This window comes from Musca vetustissima, unplaced genomic scaffold, assembly GCF_032173495.1.
Source record: "Musca vetustissima isolate MV318-11 ecotype Yass unplaced genomic scaffold, APGP_CSIRO_Mvet_v1 utg6918, whole genome shotgun sequence".
In the NCBI taxonomy this organism is placed as follows: domain Eukaryota; kingdom Metazoa; phylum Arthropoda; class Insecta; order Diptera; family Muscidae; genus Musca; species Musca vetustissima.
The window spans coordinates 11,258-30,978 of NW_026877112.1; the positions used below are offsets into that span (position 1 = coordinate 11,258).

At 33.3% G+C, this 19,721-nt stretch overlaps 3 protein-coding genes across 4 annotated transcripts; 2 read left to right on the top strand and 1 right to left on the bottom strand.

Moving 5' to 3' along the window:
- Positions 1 to 1,741: 1,741 nt before the first annotated feature.
- Positions 1,742 to 2,098, top strand: LOC133321675 (transmembrane protein 134-like; the record flags this gene model as incomplete). The annotated part of the gene is made up of 1 exon (XM_061530758.1): positions 1,742 to 2,098. A coding segment is annotated over one exon (357 nt), but the record flags the coding sequence as incomplete, so codon positions are not given.
- A 9,401-nt stretch (positions 2,099 to 11,499) lies between these two features.
- Positions 11,500 to 13,135, top strand: LOC133321671 (uncharacterized). The gene is made up of 2 exons (XM_061530753.1): positions 11,500 to 11,609; positions 11,670 to 13,135. Exons 1-2 carry the CDS (start codon positions 11,555 to 11,557, stop codon positions 13,133 to 13,135), a joined length of 1,521 nt encoding a protein of 506 aa, XP_061386737.1. The 5' UTR covers positions 11,500 to 11,554.
- A 1,026-nt stretch (positions 13,136 to 14,161) lies between these two features.
- LOC133321674 (FACT complex subunit spt16) lies at positions 14,162 to 19,601 on the bottom strand. 2 transcript variants are annotated; one of them, XM_061530756.1, is made up of 9 exons: positions 19,524 to 19,601; positions 18,342 to 18,605; positions 17,972 to 18,271; positions 16,727 to 17,904; positions 15,798 to 16,664; positions 15,468 to 15,736; positions 14,986 to 15,136; positions 14,669 to 14,773; positions 14,162 to 14,412 (listed from the first exon to the last, which is right to left on the bottom strand). In XM_061530756.1, exons 1-9 carry the CDS (start codon positions 19,590 to 19,592, stop codon positions 14,217 to 14,219), a joined length of 3,399 nt encoding a protein of 1,132 aa, XP_061386740.1. In that variant the 5' UTR covers positions 19,593 to 19,601; the 3' UTR covers positions 14,162 to 14,216. The 2 variants fall into 2 exon arrangements, with proteins under 2 accessions (XP_061386740.1, XP_061386741.1); XM_061530757.1 differs by lacking the exon at positions 14,669 to 14,773.
- Positions 19,602 to 19,721: the final 120 nt, after the last annotated feature.

The window sequence follows — 19,721 nt, forward strand, 5'->3', positions numbered from 1 at the left end:
CACGGAACTCCATCTTTCTGTGGATGTTTATTTCGAACCTGGACAATATTTCGTGATATTTGCACTCTTTTGACCGATTAGAGGTAAACAGCAGCTCTTCCTTACACTGCAGCTCTTCCTTACACAGCCCTGCTAATTACTTATCCAGATTACCTTTACCTTGGGTTGTGTTGTGATGTTCGGCATGTGGCCTATAAATCGACTCGAAAAAAAATATGTTTTCGGTCCACTTCATCCCAAATTATAGGCGTTGTCCTTGACCATAACTGCAACCTCTGGGAAATTTTTAAAGCGACAAGCGCTACATTTCCGCCTTCCAGTGTGGTAATGTAGTAACCCAAAAATGAATACGTAAGCCCCTGTCAATATTTAAATGTAACTTCCACATCCGAGTACATACGACAATTTGAAGGTCAATCATTCCTCTTGGATATACCACCAACCTATCGGGTCTACGCCCTTCAGGAGTAAACATATACGCTATAGGATACAAATTTTGTCATTTTTCACACAAAAATCAGGGTTCATTTGACCCGCTAAATACTGACCGATCTTTATCAAAACGGGCATGCCCCTTCTCCATGTAAAAATTCGTGAAGTTCAGGCGATAATTGCGGTCTCTGGAGCGACCAGAAAAACCGACAAAAATTAAGTATTTGGTCTATTTCATCCCTTAAATATTAACTGATCTTTACCAACAATAGGGGTCTTCATTGGGCCGAACCTATCCTCCATGCAAAATTTGGTGAAGATTGGTTCATAACTGTGGCCTGTATCGTGTTTACAAATTATAATGGACAGACGGACGGACGAACACATGTCTAGATCGACTCAGCTAGTCGAGATATGATGATCGGTATACTTAAAGGTGGGTCTAGCATCAATATTTCGCGGCGTTACAAACTCTTGGAGCTGCACAAAGCTATAATACCCTGACAACATAGTTGTGTAGAGTATAAAATTGTTTTAAGGACCAACCGAATTATAACCATGGACTTTCAGATAACATTTTTCAATTACTAACAGAGTTTTAAACATCGATTTTTATACCCTTTACCATTAAATGGTGTACCTCATCGATATAATCATTTCCGACCCCATAGCGTATAAACTCCTTCGTCTGCTACCTTCCGGAATGGAATTGAGATAGCGAATGTTGAATACAGTTGTCTTTTATCTGCAGGCACATGAAATTCGGTTCACATTTCAGTATTGCTCCCATAGAATTGAGATAGGGAATGTTGAATACAGTTGTCTTTTATCTGCAGACAGATCAAATTCGGTTCACATTTCAGTATTGCTCCCATATAATGGTATCCCCGAATTTCTGATATATTTGGGATTTTGGACATCTTTTCAATTAAATTAATTGATATTTTAGTTTGTAATTCTGTGAAACATCGTCAATATATTTATTATGATCAACATCCGTACACTTTTTAGGTATAGGTCCCTATATACCCCCGATTTTCGGTATTTTTAAAGTTGTTTAAATTTAGTATTTCTGGTGCCAGGTGGAGGGTCCATTTATTTGTAATGTACTCTTTATTAAGATCGCGGTCGTTTACCAACACTTCTCAAAATCATTCAATTTCAAATAACTGTCAGTATGCCTATAGTGGAGTATATAAAAAATTCCTCCCGGCCGATCTTTATAACTTTTTCACACTTTATAATAATGTTGATGTTTTTTTTATGTTTTCCAATTTACTCATTTTTTTTATTTATTGTATTGTTTCCTTTCAGGGGCTACAACAAATATACCGAAGATACCACATCACGTGACAGTGATTCCCTAATACAAGAATATGGCAACATCTCCACAGACGAAGTTAGCACATATTGTTGGCGGCATCCAAAGGTACGAGAAAATTGGCGCACTGTCTTGGCCGCTGTTACCCTACTCATTGTTGGCACTGGACTTTTTGTGATGGGCACATTTGCCGTGGCCGATCCAGCGAATACATCACAGGGTGTTGTATTCTTTGTGGCGGGTCTAATATGTTTTATACCCGGTGCCTATCATGTGGTCTATATATGGCTGGCGGCAAAGGGTTATCGAGGGTTTGATTTCTATCATTTGCCATTGTTTACATAAAAACAGTTTTCAAATGAAACGGAAACAAATTAGAAAACAAACCACACACACGCCCACACACCAACACATGCAAGAAATCTCTACCATTTTTTTACATTACTTTGTACAATTATAAAAAAAAAACTTAGTTCTTAGAGAAAACAAAAAACGAGAGGGAGGGAGTGAAACGAAGTAACGAATTTTTTGTCCAATGGTGGGTATTTAGAATATTGTAATGTATTATTTTATTTTATAAATTTGTTTTTTTTGGTAAGCAACAAAGAGACAGTAGTCGGGGGGTTAATAGAAAGTTCGTTTTTTGTGTTTTTCATCAAACGTTTTTTTAAGTATACCCACCTTATTTAAATACAAAAAAAGAGAAAAAAAAACGAAAAATAAACAGTGCAAGGCATGTTGAAAACGAAAACAAAATGAAAATTGTTTAAATGTTTCAATCTTTTTTTTGAGGTTTCCACACAAAATAATGAACTCCAATCATTGGGGGCGGGTTTTCATCGTGAAAATCAAAGTTAACCAAATTATGGTGTGGCACCTTACGCTGTGGGATCATTATAGAATCTATAAGCATGCCAATGATCCTAGTTACACCTTCCTTAACTTATTGTGTCGAAATGTGTATATCAAAAAAAAAATCAAATAATTTGTAAAATGTTTTATACTCTTGTTTTTTAATCATTTTATAATTTAAGATTTTGAATACGAAAGACTATATATTTTTAATTACTCTAAGACATAGTTTAAAAACTAAATTAAAATATAAAAAATGAAGAAATCTAAACAAACTTATATAATTATTATTATTACTATATCTTATTGAATTAAGTATAAAAAAAACACTGCTTACAATAAAAAAGAGAGATAAAAATACGAATAAAACATAAAGGTTTTTTAATGCGAAATAATTTTGTTTCTTTTGAAATGTAAATTTTCTTCAAAATTTAAAAAATACCATCTGGCTATATTTCCTTAACCTATCAATAAATATGTATGTCCTCTACACACACACTCCCATTCATTATACATCATTCTCATAATTTTTTTTAACCAAAAATGTTTTTAAAAGTTTCCTAGTCCATTTGGTTGGATATGTATAAGATTAGGGTAATTACAGAAAAACTGGGATCATCTATTCCAAAGCTTATACAACCTGTGATGCATCATGGAAGTTAAAAAAACGAACAAAATGATAAGAATTTGAAATTTGTTTGAGATTAATTTTCATATAGAACAGGGGCAATTTTCTCAAGGAAATTACAGAAAACAAAGGCCAAAATCTACACAAAGACATAATATAAAATTGAAATTAAAAAATAATAGACACTATCTCATAAAAATATATATTTTGTAAAAAAACACAAAAAAGACATACGGATGGGCATAGAATTTTAATCTGATCAAGAATATATACATATATGTATATGTATACATATATATACATATATATATACATATATATATACATATATATATATATATATATATATATTTAATGGGTATTTGGCAAATACTTCGTGGCGTAATAAATACGTATATTTCTAGTGAACTCCATTAATGGAAGGTATTTCCAGTTTTGAAATGTTTAAAATCATGCTATTGTCCTTCTTTGTCTGTAGTAGAAAAACAATTTTTATAAAAACCTAACCTAACACATCCAACCAAATTCCATACCAACCCTTACCACAATTTTCCCCACATTTCCTTTTTTATCTTCTACTATTTTCTTCTTTTTTTTAATTATTTTCATAACAATATCTTAAGCATTATATATGGGTTGTATAGACAAACAAAATATTAATTTATATATTAATGAACAAAATCATAAATAATTGTATACACATTTTAAATTACACATATACATACATTCGTTATTTAAATTATCTATTCTTTCATTTTAGGAATAACAAAAATTTTTACAAATTAAGAATCAAAAAAAAAATCATGTTTTATATTTAGATGCTCATTTTTAAAAATATGTATACATATTATGTACGTAGCTTGTAATTAATACATAAAATTAAATATTTTTATAATGAACAAATCGGAAGAATATTATTTGCGAAAATTTTGTAAAAAAAAGATTTATTAAAAAAAAACATTTTCAACAAAAAACACCAATTTATATTTAAAAAAAAATTAAATCGAAAAAAAAAATAATAATTTTTATAATTTAAAATTTCTTTTGTTTTATTTCAATTACATTTCTTTTTGGTTATGATTTCTAAGTTTTTATATTTGTTTCATTGTCTTCATATTTTGTGTGTTTCAAAAATTATAAATATACATCAATATTTGGCTATAGCACCTACTCAAAGGTATATTCTCCATGATATTCACAGTCCATGTTTCGCCATACACAAGGCAAGCCTCGGTTCTAGACCAATTTTCCTACCAGAGTGTATGTAGTTTGGAATTTCATTTTCTTGGTATCAATACAAGATGGCATTGCTACCATATAAAAATCACGATCGCTATTAAGTATTAATAATGTCAACCTCAAGGTGAAGGGTATAACAAGTTGGGTCCGGCCGAACTTTACTATTCTTTACCGGTTTCTTTTTTTGGAAGTACCAAATAGAATATCATCTAATTTGGATAAAATATTGCGATGTGCAAAAATTATATAAAATCAGTCAAACTGACAGGCGGAAAAATATTTCAAAGTCATCTACAAATCGTATAATTCATGCACACAGTGGAGCATAAAAATCCGGGATTATCCCGGATTAAGCCCTAATCCGGATTATCCCGGATTAGGCCTTAATCCGGATTATCCCAGATTAAGCCTTAATCCATATTATCCCGGATTAGGCTTTAATCCGGATTATCCCGGATTAAGCCTAACTCCCGATTATCCCGAATTAATCCGGATTATCCCGGATAGCCTTAATACGGATTATCCCGGATTGGGCCTTAATCCGGATTATCCCGGATTAAGGCTTAATCAGGATGATCCCGGATTAAGCCTTAATCCGGATTAAGCCTTAATCCGGATTATCCCGGATTAAACCTTAATCCGGATAATCCGTCTTAATCTGGATTAATCCGGATTGACGTTTGATCCGGGATAATCCGGATTAAGGATTAATCCGAGGTAATCCGGATTAAGGCTTAATCCGAGATAATCAGGATTAAGCCTGGATGGTCCTTTAAAAATCCACGCCTTGTATGAATGGTCCTTGGAAAAAATATTCTTTTACGAAATCCACGCCTTGTATGGATGGTCCTTGAAAAAATATTCCTTTAAAAAATCCAAGCTTTGTATGGATGGTGCTTAGAAAAAATATTCCGGATTAAGCCTTAATCAGGTTTATCCCGGATTAAGCCTTAATCCGGATTATCCCGGATTAAGCCTTATTCCCGATTATCCCGAATTAATCCGGATCATCCCGAATTAAGCCTTAATTCGGATTATCCCGGATTAAGCCTTAATCCGGATTATCTCGGATTAAGCCTTAATCCGGATTATCCCGGATTAGGCCTTAATCCGGATTATCTCGGATTAAGCCTTAATCCGGATTATCCCGGATTAAACCTTAATCCGGATAATCGGGATTAAGGCTTAACGATTAATCCGGGATAATCCGGATTAAGGCTTAATCCGAGATAATCCGGATTAAGCCTGGATGGTCCTTTAAAAATCCACGCCTTGTATGAATGGTCCTTGGAAAAAATATTCTTTTACGAAATCCACGCCTTGCATGGATGGTCGTTGGAAAAAATATTCTTTTACGAAATCCACGCCTTGCATGGATGGTCGTTGGAAAAATATTCCTTTAAAAAATCCACGCCTTGTATGGATGGTCCTTGGAAAAAATATTCCGGATTAAGCCTTAATCAGGTTTATCCCGGATTAAGCCTTAATCCGGATTAAGCCTTACTCCCGGATTAAGCCTTAATCCGGATTATCTCGGATTAAGCCTTAATCCGGAGTATCTCGGATTATGCCTTAATCCGGATTATCCCGGATTAAGCCTTACTCCCGATTATCCCGAATTAATCCGGATTATCCCGGATTAAGCCTTAATCTGGATTATCTCGGATTAATCTCGGATTATCCCGGATTAAGCCTTACTCCAGATTATCCCGAATTAATCCGGATTATCCCGGATTAAGCCTTAATCCGGATTATCTCGGATTAAGCCTTAATCCGTATTATCCCGGATTAAGGCTTAATCCGTATGATGGCGGATTATTCCGTATTATCAAGGATTTGAAAATGTGTAAGAGGACGCCATGATTTTCAATTGGCCAGCTGTTTTCTTCTCTGTACCCACATGTATCCGGATTAGATGGATTTGTTATCTGTCAGAAGTCTGCAAATATAAATTTGGGTTAATACCAACATTAAACAATAATTTTTTGATATGAACTCACCCATGTCGTGCAAAAGTGTGTAACAGCCATTAATATATCATGTATGTCATGTTGTAAGATAAAGGATTTCACTCCTTTGATTAACTCCACACTAGCCGCTGTGAAGTATGCCGTGCTAATTTGGGAACGTAGGCGTTTATATTATCCATAGACATAGGTAACTTCTAGACTCAATATTTTCTTGTACTACCACCTTCTTAGTCCATATTCAATGTACTGGCAACTATACGAATATTTTTCCATGTGAACATCGTTAAAAAATATAAAATTTCCAATTTTTTTTATTGATTTTCACTCATTTACAAATCCACGATTTCCAAAGAAAAATTTTGCCTAGTGCTCTATGATGTATGTAAGTAAATTACAGAAATATTTTTTTACATTTTTTTTTTTTTAATTATTTAAATTACTAATCTTAATATTATGTAATTTTTTGTTATTATTTCCGTTTAGCAAGTGTTTCGAAGAAACCTAAAAACATGTTGTTACCTACCGACACATTAAAAAATTATATCAATCAATTAACCGTCCCCTAAAATATTAAATATTTTCAAAAATAATATATTTTCTAAATTTAATCTGTGACGATTTGCTTATTGGCATATTAACTCATACAATTTTACAAATACATAATACCCTTAACTTTAAGTTTTTATTATTTTTGAAGTAGGTGTAAAATCTCCCACAGAGTTTCACATAAAAACATGCATTATTAATAATTTTTAATTACCAATTTTGAAAATTCTATACATGCAAATAAAAAACAAATGCAGAAAAATAAATTAGTATTAAATAAAAATACACATTTTGCACTTCATAGTAATATTAGGAAATTAACAAAAGAAAAATCTTTTCTTATGATTAAAATTGTTTATTTTAAGTAAATCTGAAATATTTATAAACAAATTCTTTGGTTTCGTCAATTCTGCAAGGAATTCTGGGTACTTATTTTATAAAATTTAATTTATTTAAAGAAAATAGAAACAACAACACCAGGACGCTCATTCAAGAAAAAATAAATGTGCCAAAAAAGGGAAAAAATCCAAGCAAAAAAAAATAATGTTAAAAATCAATGGTAACAAAACTGCAAATATTTTCTGAACACAAAACATATTATTGTACAATGACTTTTTCTTAAATTGTTAAGGAACACACACACAACTGCTAAAGTTCAACACTAAAATTATAATTACATGACAAAATAAAAATTACATATTTACACAATAAGTCATTACTACTTAATCACTGACACAAAATCATTAAACAAAACTTACGAGCTTCATTTCAAGGAAATGGAAATGATTTGCATTTTTTCGTTTTCTTCCTTTCCTTTGCCTATTCTCTAGAGCTTAAGGATAACAAAAATAAGAAACAAACAAAAAAAGAAATAACCTGTGCAATAAATTCTTCTTAACACATCCAAACAAACAAACAATAAACCCCCAAACATACACGCATACACACGTATTCATTAAGTAGGTTTAATTATAATGCAAAAAAAAAACGAATAAAGGAAATACAATTAACATAAAACTATTAATGACATGTCAAAGTTTTATTTTTGGTTTCCTTAATTGCCAAGAATTGGGTAAGTACATGAGATGAGGAGGAAAGAATCATGAATCATTTCAAAAGGAAACATTTCTATTGTTTGCAAAAAAAAAAATATTGTTGAAATATTTAAATAAAAAGATAGCCCAATTTTCCTACCATGATGCTTGCAGTTTGGTATTTTGTTTTCTAGGTATCAATACACCATGGCATAGCTAGATGTTGAAAAATATGGCTATAACCTACAGCATATCTTAAAATGACGAGAGTCTATGTCCAAACGTATTGAACATTATATGCAAAGAAGTTTGATAACCATCAAACATCTGAAATGCGATGTGTTATGGTCGATCTCCTAATATTAATATTTAGCAAAATTTAAAGATCCTGAACATATAAAAAAACAGTAAGGAAAGTAGTAAAGTCGGACGGCGCCGACTATATGACGCCCTTCACCACTATGGGTATATTAAACAGGACTATTAACATGAAATTGGATGAACTAAAATATGTGATATTTATTTAAATGTGAATCGACTTAGATCAAGCCATAAACATGTCATTCGTTTGTTACAATGGGACAAAATTCCAAATTGAAATATATATAGGGACTTTGTGCACCTTTTACATTAAATCGGACGAAAATACATATGGGAGCTATACCTAAATCTGAACCGATTTTCACGAAACTTGGCAGACATTAATCTAGGCTCAATTCAGTACGTTATGTCAAGTTTGGTGCAAATCGAAAGATATAGACCATTTACATAAAATCGGACGAAACTATATATGGGAGCTATATCTAAACATGAACCGATTTTCACGAAACTTAGCACACATCATTCTAGGCTCAATTCAGTACGTTATGCCAAGTTTCGTGCAAATCGAAAGATATATAGCGACTTTGGTGCACCATTTACATAAAATCGGACGAAACTATATATGGGAGCTATATCTAAACCTGAACCGATTTTCACGTAACTTGGCAGACATCATTTAAGGCTCAATTCAGTACGTTATGCCAAATTTCGTGCAAAACGAAAGATATATAGGGACTTTGGTGCACCATTCGGACGAAAATACATATGGGAGCGATATCTCAATCTGAACGGATTTTCACGAAACTTGGCAGACATCACTATAGGCTCAATTCAGTGTGTCATACCAAATTATTTACATTAAATCGGACGCATAATTAATCGGTGCATTATTTACATTAAATCGGACGAAAATATATATGGGAGGAGCTACATCTAAACCTGAACCGATTTTTTACGAAACTTAGCACACATCATTCTAGGCTCAATTCAGTACGTTATGCCAAATTTCGTGCAAAACGAACGATATATAGGGACTTTGGTGCACCATTCGGACGAAAATATATATGAAAACGATATCTAAATCTGAACCGATTTTTCTCAATTTCAATAGGGTTCGTCCTTGGGCCAAATATATGAGCTGTGGCAAATTTCATCCAATTCGGATTATAAATGCGACCTGTACTTTGTTTACAATTTAACACCAACAGGCATATTCTCAAAACCAGTGAGCGGAGCAGTATTGTCAGACGGGGTCGATCATATGATACCCTACACAACTACCACGAAAAGCAAAATTTCTGCGGTTCTATATTCTGAGACTGGGCAATATTTCGTGATATTTTCACCCATTTACCAATTATAGATCAACAAGTCCACTTTCTAACCCTGGCATATTTTCCAAAAATTGTTTTCTTGATGTGAATTTTTACGCCATAAAATAAAAAATTGGTCACTTTAGGTTTTAGTTGATTTGACCCTTGGAATATTGACCGATCATCATTTAAACAGCCGCTCTAAGTTGTTGGTCAGATCCTCTTCACCTTGTAAAATATGTGATGTTCTGCATATAATAATTGCCTCTAGAACGACTAGAAAATCTGACAAAATTGAAGTTTTCTGTTCATTGCACCCCCTGTATGAAATCTCAATTTCACCGAAAAATATAGGCTTCGTCCTTGATCATAATCGGAACTTCATGTACATTTCCGTCCTCTAATGGAGTAATAGTAATACTATGCACATAGTCACCTTTACCTAATTACGTATAACTCCCACATCAGAGTACATATATCCATATAATTGGTATCAATTTAAAGGTCAGACACTCCTCTTGGATATACTATCAACTTCTCGGGTATATGTCTACTAGGAGCAAATATATACGCCATAGAATTCAAATTTTGTAATTTTTCACACAAAAGTCAGGGTCCAGTTGACCCGCTAAATGTTGAACGATCTTTATCAAAATAGGCATGATTATTTTTTGGCCCGATCCCCTTTTCCATGAAAAATTTTACGATGTTCGGGCCATAATTGCGGTCTCTGAAGCGACCAGAAAAACCGACAAAAATTTAGTATTTGGTTCATTTCATCCCCTAAATATTAACCGATCTTTACCAAAAACAATAGGGGTCTTTATTGACCAGAACCCATCAAACATGCAAAGATTGGTCCATAACTGTGGCTTGTATCGTGTTTACAAATTATAATGGACAGACGGACGGACGGACACACATGTCTAGATCGACTCAGCTGCACAAAGCTATAATACCCTGACAACATAGTTGTGTAGGATATAATGAACTATGGGTCTATCTCGTTTCCTTTTGCCTGTTACAAACATATGCACAAAGACATAATACCCTGTACTTTGTAAATAGTTAAATATTAGCAAAAATATAACAACAATCACACGGTATTTTATTACTAACTGATATTTTAAATCTCCCACTTATATGTATATCGATATAAAACCTTTATGTATAATGAAAATATACTTATGATCCAAAAACTAAATAACTTCCTTAATATGTAATAAACATATGTTAGACCTAAAGATTTTTTTTTGTAACACAAGCAGTCAAATTTCTCCAAAAATATTCACTCCCCTTTAAGGTTAATACAGGGTTAATGAGAAATTTTGCAGTACATCGATCAAACATTATGGAATATTGCTTGTTTTATTTGTTTATTTATTGACTGACTACGCCTTGGTTACCCAGGTGAACGGAATTGTTGGTAAAACAATATTGCCGATGATGGTATGCTAGATGGTGTACAGGTATGCATCAAAAATATTCCCAGTCAGAACTTTATTTCATTACCACAAACTACAGTTGTAACTACAATAAAAAAATTCTGAAAAACAAAGTTGGAATTAAATTACGAATTGTTTGATAGCTTCTTCCTATGCGAAGTTCAACTTGAAGAAATTGTGGCAAGAAGAAAATAAATTTATGACCCAAATTATTTCATGTAAACAATAGAAAAGAACAAATGGCAAAAGTAATAAAAATCGTAGATATATAACGAAAATATTAAGTGCTGCATGACTTGTAATTGATTGAGAAACCAATATTCGCCAAAAACTAATAAAGTGGGTGGTGGTGAGTAGGATACGACTATTACTTTTCCAATATTCATGTCAAAAATATCTGTAAAACAAAGAATAGAACACGCAGTTTGAACAAATAGTCCAGGAACTAAAGACATGACAGAGATATATGAACATGAAACCGAATCAGATGAGGATTGTGAGGTCTATTGTGAGTATCGTATTTTATCTTGAAAAATGAAATTATTAGTTGAAATGTTATTTTTTATAGTTTTAAAACCGGTCAATGAATACAACATTGTGGATAAAATAAAGGAAGCCAATAAGGAACTGTTTGCCCAACAAAACGACGAAGGTGATGGTGAAAATAATTTGGAATTGATGGCCTTAAATGGCAGTCGCAAAGTTAGTTTTGCAGCCAATTTGGAAGTGTATGAGCCGCTGAGCGGTATTAGTCTACAAGAATTGGAAAATAAGTTAGGCAAAGGCCAGGATAATAAAGAAGATGAAGAACAAGTAGCTACAAATCAAGAACCAGAAGATGCAACCGCAAATGAAAATATTAGTCCCCGAAAATTAGAAATTATAACAGAAGAGGAAATAAGTCCCCAACAAGAAATTGAAAATGAAGAAAACAATGATGCCATGGAGGAACCTCAAACCAACCAAAACGAAGAAGTGATGGCCACTCCACATGTTGAAGAAGTTATAGAAGAAATTTGTGAAGATATTCTCATTATGGATATGGAAAATAATACAACCACTAGCTGTGAGAGTCCTGGCACGGTGCAACGTAAAATGTTAAAACAAATCACATTTGATTATTGCGAAGACGACGAACAGGATAATAAAAGTCTAACAAACCTGTTAATATCCGATAACGAAAACGAAGACGAGGAATATATTGAAAATAATAATTTCAACCTTGACAATCTCGATGACGCTGTAGATTTTAATTGTAACGAATCATTGTTGGAGGATAGTGATCATGAAGAGTATCCCGTAGAAAATCCCTCAAATACTCCACAAAATGAAGACCCCACGGATCAAAATGAATATGATGAAAATGGAGAAGATGATGAGGATGATGATAAACTTTCAATTATTGTGGCATCGTACTTACCTGATGACACATTCGACTGTGACAAAGCCTCCTTAACGTGCTCCGACATGAAATCCAGCAATCACCGTTCTCGTCGCATTCCCTTTCACAAACGTTTCTCGTTTAAACGTAAAACTAAAAATTCCAATGTTGTTGGTTCCACCACATCACCGTATAGGAACAACAACAACAATCGGCGTTTTCTACCTCCACCAGAGGTAACCGATCTAAAGTTGCACTATAAAACCTGTTGTGAATTTAAAAATGCCCAACAAAAATTACCCAAATACACTGGATATTTATCTGAATACGGTTTGTCGCGGGATCAGCTATTGGAGCGTGAACAAAAATTACGCCGAAAACAACATTCGCTGTTGCAAGAAACGCTTAAGACCAGCGAAGAAGAAATGCGTAAAATGCACGATAATGAAAGGGCATTTACCAGCTGGCTAAAGAATAAAATGCGTTTTCCCATCAACAAGACCCGTAATATGTTCGATGTAAAACGTCCATTTGGTTTGAGAAAATGCACCAGTGTCAGTGGTACAACGACACTAACAAAGAACATGGTGGGTGGTGATAATGACACTTCAACCCATTATCGTAGTATTAGTGCAAAATTTAAGAAAAAGTAAAATACTGGGTGTTTATTGTTTAGTGTTGTTGTTGTATATTGTTTTATGGAATAGTGGGAGAATTTTCTAAATCAATAAAAAAAAATTGAGAAATTGAGAACATCCTTAAGTTCAATAATCGGTATTTATTTAAAAATCATAAATACCGTTACACAACAGTCGCCGGTAATCCTTTACTGTTTACATCTTCTTGATTGAAGTAAAATTCCATGTCGATTTTACCTATTCACCTTGCTGTTTATCGAAATCACCATAGAGATCGAAATATTAAAGATAGAACTTTGAAATTTTGCACATACATTGCTACTACTCCTGGGATGGTTGGTGTTGGAAATGTAATATATATGTCCACGTTTTCCTATAGGCCCTTATAAATCTTCAGACCATGTGGGTAAATAGTGGAGGTAATACTCACATATGGAGCAGTCATGCGAGATATCGTTACAAATGTTTTCCAAATGGACTGCGGAATGTGAATCATTACATGATTATGGCTCCGGGTCCTGTTGTTGATGACACATGTGAAAAGTTGAACAACTATCACATCAATTAAATAATAATCTTCCATGCGAAGAATATGAATAAAAAAAATACATTTTATTTCACTCCCCCTAAAATAAATGACAAAACGCATTAAGTCTTTCTGAACATTTGTTTTTATTGTTACTATTACTTTTTTAAAAAACTTAAAATCTTGCTTAGAAAAAATTTGAATTTTTTATGGAATAATAATAAAAAAAGTATTAAACTTTGGAAAAAAAATTGTATTTGTCCCGGGACAAGTGCAAATATAATAACGAGAAAAAATAATATTTTAAAGTAAAACTTTTTTTAGCAACAAGACAAAATTTTTATTTCAATTAGTTTTGAACTCTAAATGGAAAGTAACAACTGAAAAAATAAACGACAAACTTAAAAAAGTTTATAATAGAAACAGTATATTTAACGGTTGAAAATTATGATGAAAAAAACATGACGGAATAGACGAGAATGGATAGGAAGTAGAAAATAGGGGTTTACAAAATAGAGAAAACTTAAAGGGAGTTCTATTAAATTAGAAATATGAACGACAATGTGATATTTAATGACGCGATTTCTTAGATTTATGGTGGCCACCGTCTCGACTATCATCTCGAGAACGTTTATGACTACTACTACTGCTGCTGTGATGATGACGATTCTTGTCGCGATCTTTATCTTTGTGCGACGAGGACGAGGAATGATGTTTATCACGACTGCGATCGTGATGTTTATCCTTATGGGATGATTTCACGGGGCTAGTTACGAAAGAATGAAAAAAAAAAAACAAAAAATATTGTTAGCATTTCAACAAATCTTTTTTCCTAATATATTTAAAGCTAAGACGACGTGTATGTGTGTGAAATTTAGAAAAATATGTAATATCGCTTTTGTTAACATTTTTCAAACCAATAACAACATTTTATTTGTTCTTAAATCAAATTGAGTATGTGTAGGAGAGTTATATGGAGCAAAGGGATTTTGGGTTTGGAGTTTAAGACAATAATCACAAACCTATTTGTGTGTTTTGCAGATTTCGATGTGGCATTCGCCGAAGTTGAGGAATGAGATTTACGATGTTTTTTATGGTTTTGCTCTTGTACAGCTCGATCTCGGCGACTGTTCATAATCAAGTTAATAAACAACAAATTGTTATAAAATGTCAATAATAGTTAATGTAAATATCGAAGCAGAAATATCTCAGTAAAAAATTTGCAATCAAATCAAACAAATGAATATATCGAAACGAAAAATATTTTTTTATAATTATTTCCTACTCAATTACAATAAAAAAGAAACTGAATAATATATAAAACGTAAACTTGTCTTACCTGTGTTTTGAACTCTTCGAGTGTTTAGAATGATGTTTGCCATTTTGTTTTCTATCGACATCGACATCGTAGTCACGATTACGATCCTCCTCGGCAGCTTCACGTTCTAAATCGGACCAATCTTTACCAGATTCTTCATCCGAACCAAGTTCTGTAGAAAATACATATTTTTTAAATCGATTTATTATTATTATTTTGAAGATAAATAAAATTGATGGAAGTTCAGTTCGATACAAAATGTGGATGTTAAATTTTCTACAGTTAACCCAGATATGCCGAGGACAAAATATCCAGGTCACCTGTTATTTATTGATTTATCAATCATTAATACAACGTTTTTAACATATACTCGGCACATCTAGGTTAAATCAACAATACCATAGTATTTCTTGGATTCAACATTACCATAGTATTTTTAACACACATTTTTCTTAAACAAAATGTGTACAATTTTATAGACAATTTTAAAAGTGTGTATTTACCTTCACTATCCTCATCACTGTCATCTTCTGATGCTTCGGAGTATTCCGAATCATCTTCGGATTCTGCATCAGACTCTAAATCTGTGGGTTCATATGCCTCATCCTCCTCAGATTCGGCTTCCTCATTTTCATCTTCACTACCCGATTCGGGATCTAAGAAAGACCAACCACCTTGTTCAAAGAATCCATCTGGATCATCGGTAATGGTTTTCATAATCTTTGCCCAATTAAGAGATTGAATACCCTCGGTGTAACGGATATCACAAGAGCTAAAACAAAGCATAATTACATTAAAACTGACGTTAAAACAAACAAAATAATTCCACTTACTTTAACCATTCCTTGACATGGTCCAATAGATTCATTGGCACTGCATTAACCATGGCCACCTTCTTGTGATAATCTTTAAAAATGAAAACCATATCGAAATTCCTCAAATGAAATTGTACACGTTCAAAATGTACACATTCAACATCATCCAAGGTAATAACAAATGGTGGCCACTCTGTTAAATTGACCAAACTGCCTGAGGTGGGTTGTAGGGTAACAGTACTGCGATATGGACAACCAGGGAAACCCAATTCACGGAATGGTGTATCGAATTCCACTTGATGTTTGGTCATTGATTCCACTTTTTCGCAGAAACTTTTAAATGCCGTCTTCAATTTATGTCTCAATTCACGTTCAGCCTGCTCAGCAGCCAAATCATCGCGATCATGCATGTGTTGATGTTTACCCAAATCCGTTGTGATTTCACCAACTTCGGTATAGAACTGTACATCAACATGTTTCTTTTTGCCAAACATTATGGCATGTTTGAGATGGAAATGTAACAATATAATCATTTCACCATCACATGGTTGAAAGAACGCGCTCTTGATATTGTTGTAAAGAATATCCACTTTATCTCCTCTAACAGAGATATAACGAAAACCATTTGTATGAGCTTCCAAGCTGCCAGTCATACGTTTGGTCACGATATTGGGACGTATGTACAAATCCTTTAGTTTTGGATTACCCTTATTTTGGGATAATATAAGGGTATCCTGTTTAACAAGATCCTCCTTTTCACGTTCCTCGGCTTCGCGAGTTTTGAAGCGTTTTTGTACCTCCTTGATGAGACGGAAGGCATTATTTAAATTGGATGAGGGTGCCACAACTTCACCATGTTCCTTTATATTAGTACTTCGATAGGTGCTGAAAATTGTGAAATTAAAATTATTTCAAAATATATTTCAAATATATGTGTCTCTACTTACAGTTCTTTGACAAAGGTGGCCTCTGGATTGGGAAATTGTCCACCTTCATTACGACCCATTGTTGCACCGGGATGGAAAAAGTTAATACGTAAATATGTGTATTCGCCCTCAACAGATTGTGAAATATTTTTAATTGTTGATATATGAAATGGTACGGGTATACCAAAGACCGGCATGATAACTGTTTCATATTTCTTATCCACATAGAGTTTCAATTCCCGCACCTCTGGTTCACGTGGCATTTGACTCATCGATTTATATGAGGCAGTATTTTTACGTACCTTTTCCACCTCTTTGGAATCGTTTTGCTTGGACAAACGTTCCTTGGCTTTTTCGTTGAGTATTTGCGCCAATTCCTTTTGATGTTGTTTACGTTTCTCTTCCGTATTGGTTTCGGTACGTAGTTTTGAGTCGAGCACAGTATTACGTTTACTTCTACCCAACATGGCCTGGCTCTTGTCTTCTTTTATTTCTTCCTTTTCATCGGCATCCTCTTCCTCACTGTCATCCTTGATGAAAATACCAATGTTTTTAATTTTTTTCTTTGAAGGTGTCATTATACTGGCCGGTGATTGATCGCCCACCAAAACTGTGTCGCCTATAAACAGTGCATACGTTTTGCCCTCTTTTTCCTGGGCATCGGGATTAGTGAGGCCAGATATGCCCACATTAACATTAAATACCATATTCTTTTTTACTTCTGCCGTGCATTTAGGACCAATGATAATGGAGTTTTCACGAAATTCAATGCCCATTGCAAAACCAAAAGTTTTTGTGAAATTATCTAATAGTTTTGGTTTTTCTTTTTTCACATATTCCAAAACATGGTCGTATATTTCATTGAGTTTTGCTCCTGGTTTCAATAGCTTGAGTATCTCTTCTTGGACATTAACAAGGAAATTATAATTCTCTTGCATTTCATCTGTTGGATTTACCAAAAATGTACGTGATATATTCGAACAATAGGATTTATAACGAGCTCCCAATGAACAGACAATTGAACCAAAATGCAAATGATTTTTATCACTCAATGCTGAGAATTTTAAACTGTAGTGACCACCAGATTGAATAATGGGTGGATAACACATTTCTAGCAATGAACTGTCGACACCGGTAACATATTTTTTATCGGTCAGTGCTGATTCAACACCTTCGGATAATTTGGAGTGTTTTACTTTCTGAAATATAAATACGAAAAAAACAATTTTAAATTTGCTTTGGAAATACAAAAATATTTCCACATACCTTATCCGAATCAATAATATCCATAATTTGATCTTTAAGATATTTACTGAACAGATCCACTGACACCAAAGAAGCTTTACGTATATTATTAATTTCCGGTTCATCTTTGGGACACATAATATAAGCTATGGCCCCACTAATATCTACATTTTCAAAACCAGCTGATTTGAGTGTGGCCTTCCATGATTCACAGAATTCCCCAGGAAAACCATCTTTAATAAATACACCCAATTTCTTACCCTCTTTCGAGGATTTAATGATCTCTTTGAGTTTTTCAAAATTGGCTTTGTCTTTATCATTCTGCAAAGAAAACCATGACAATTTGTATTTGAAATCATTACAGATATATATCATAGGTTATGTTACTTACCCTATCTCTAACTAAGAGTTTTATTTCCGGTACTCCATCAACTTTGCAATTTTCAATTTGTTTCAAGAATTCAATTTTCTTTTTACTTGTTAGAAAATATACACCATCGGCGGCAAAAATTGAAATAGTATCGGTTAATTCATAACCCAAAAGCCACGTTTGCAATGCAGTAGATTTGGAATAAACAATGTCTTCATCCACACCCACTACAGACATAATACAATCGACCTTCTTAAGGGCATCATCGTGTGTTATGGTGGGTTGCTGTAAAAATAGAAACATATATATAAATAATTGTAATAAAATTGAAGATGAAATGACTGCAGATAAAATACAACGCTATGTACAATTTCGGATATAAGCGTAATAACAACCTACGTATTCTCTAGAATGTCTTATAAATTTGCTCTTATCAAGACTGAATACATATTATTTATAGGGTCGGAAATGAATATTTCGATCAGCTACAAACGGAATGAAAATATTAATCTCCTACCCAGTGGTGGGGGTATGAAATTAGTTGGGCTACTTGAAAAGAAAATGGTTCACTGGTGCCATTACCTCAGTTCTGAGAAATATATTATATTTATATATTTTGTAGGAAGCATTTAATTCTTTTTTATGGAGATCATAATTAAAAGTGTAGCAATAACATTTATCTACATTGGACCCAAAATGCTGCCGAATCTTATATATAAAAGTGACTCAATATGAAACTGTACAAATGTATTGCGACTATACAAATATTTGAGACAAAGTCAACATTACGTTCATTACAGCAAATTCTACTACGATTTTATAGACGATCCCTCGAAAGTTTGGTCTAACATTGGTGGTAAATATCGGTGTTTTATTAGGCAAAGGAGGGATCATTCTGCAACCAGATAAGGATTGCTATAACAACAACAATAATAATGTAATTTATATATTATTTGAATATAATTTTCTTCAATCATTTAATTGGCGGAATTCTCGAATATGAAAGCAACAGCCTTGTGAGCATTGGTTACTCTTTAGCGAGTACTCATCTACAACAGATAATCGAGAAAATTATAACGAACAAATAACACTATCATATTTTTTGGGGAATCGTTCCCATAAATGTGAAGGGACAACAATAACACAAACAATTAAATAATTTCCATCATAAATTAATTTCACAATAATTATTTCCGCACTCACCTTCCATTCATCATAGAGACGCTTTATTCGTCTCAAGAATGTATCCTTATCCAGTACAATATTCGACATGTTGATGCTTCAATTGTGGATGCTATCAGCTGCCACCACACCAGAAATCCACAATAGACCACCAAGATGCTTTTGTTTTCACGTCTATTAACTTGATTTCCTTTTTTTATTATTACTTTTGCAACAAAT

Bases quoted from the DNA above. Each gene is read 5' to 3' on its own strand.
- LOC133321671 (XM_061530753.1), top strand. From the start codon at position 11,555: ATGACAGAGATATATGAACATGAAACCGAATCAGATGAGGATTGTGAG. The intron at 11,610-11,669 runs GTGAGTATCGTA...TATTTTTTATAG, and splicing joins TGAGGATTGTGAGGTCTATT to TTTTAAAACCGGTCAATGAA.
- LOC133321674 (XM_061530756.1), bottom strand. From the start codon at position 19,592: ATGTCGAATATTGTACTGGATAAGGATACATTCTTGAGACGAATAAAG. The intron at 15,737-15,797 runs GTAAGTGGAATT...GCTTTGTTTTAG, and splicing joins CATGTCAAGGAATGGTTAAA to CTCTTGTGATATCCGTTACA. The intron at 15,137-15,467 runs GTAAATACACAC...TATTTTCTACAG, and splicing joins CAGTGATGAGGATAGTGAAG to AACTTGGTTCGGATGAAGAA.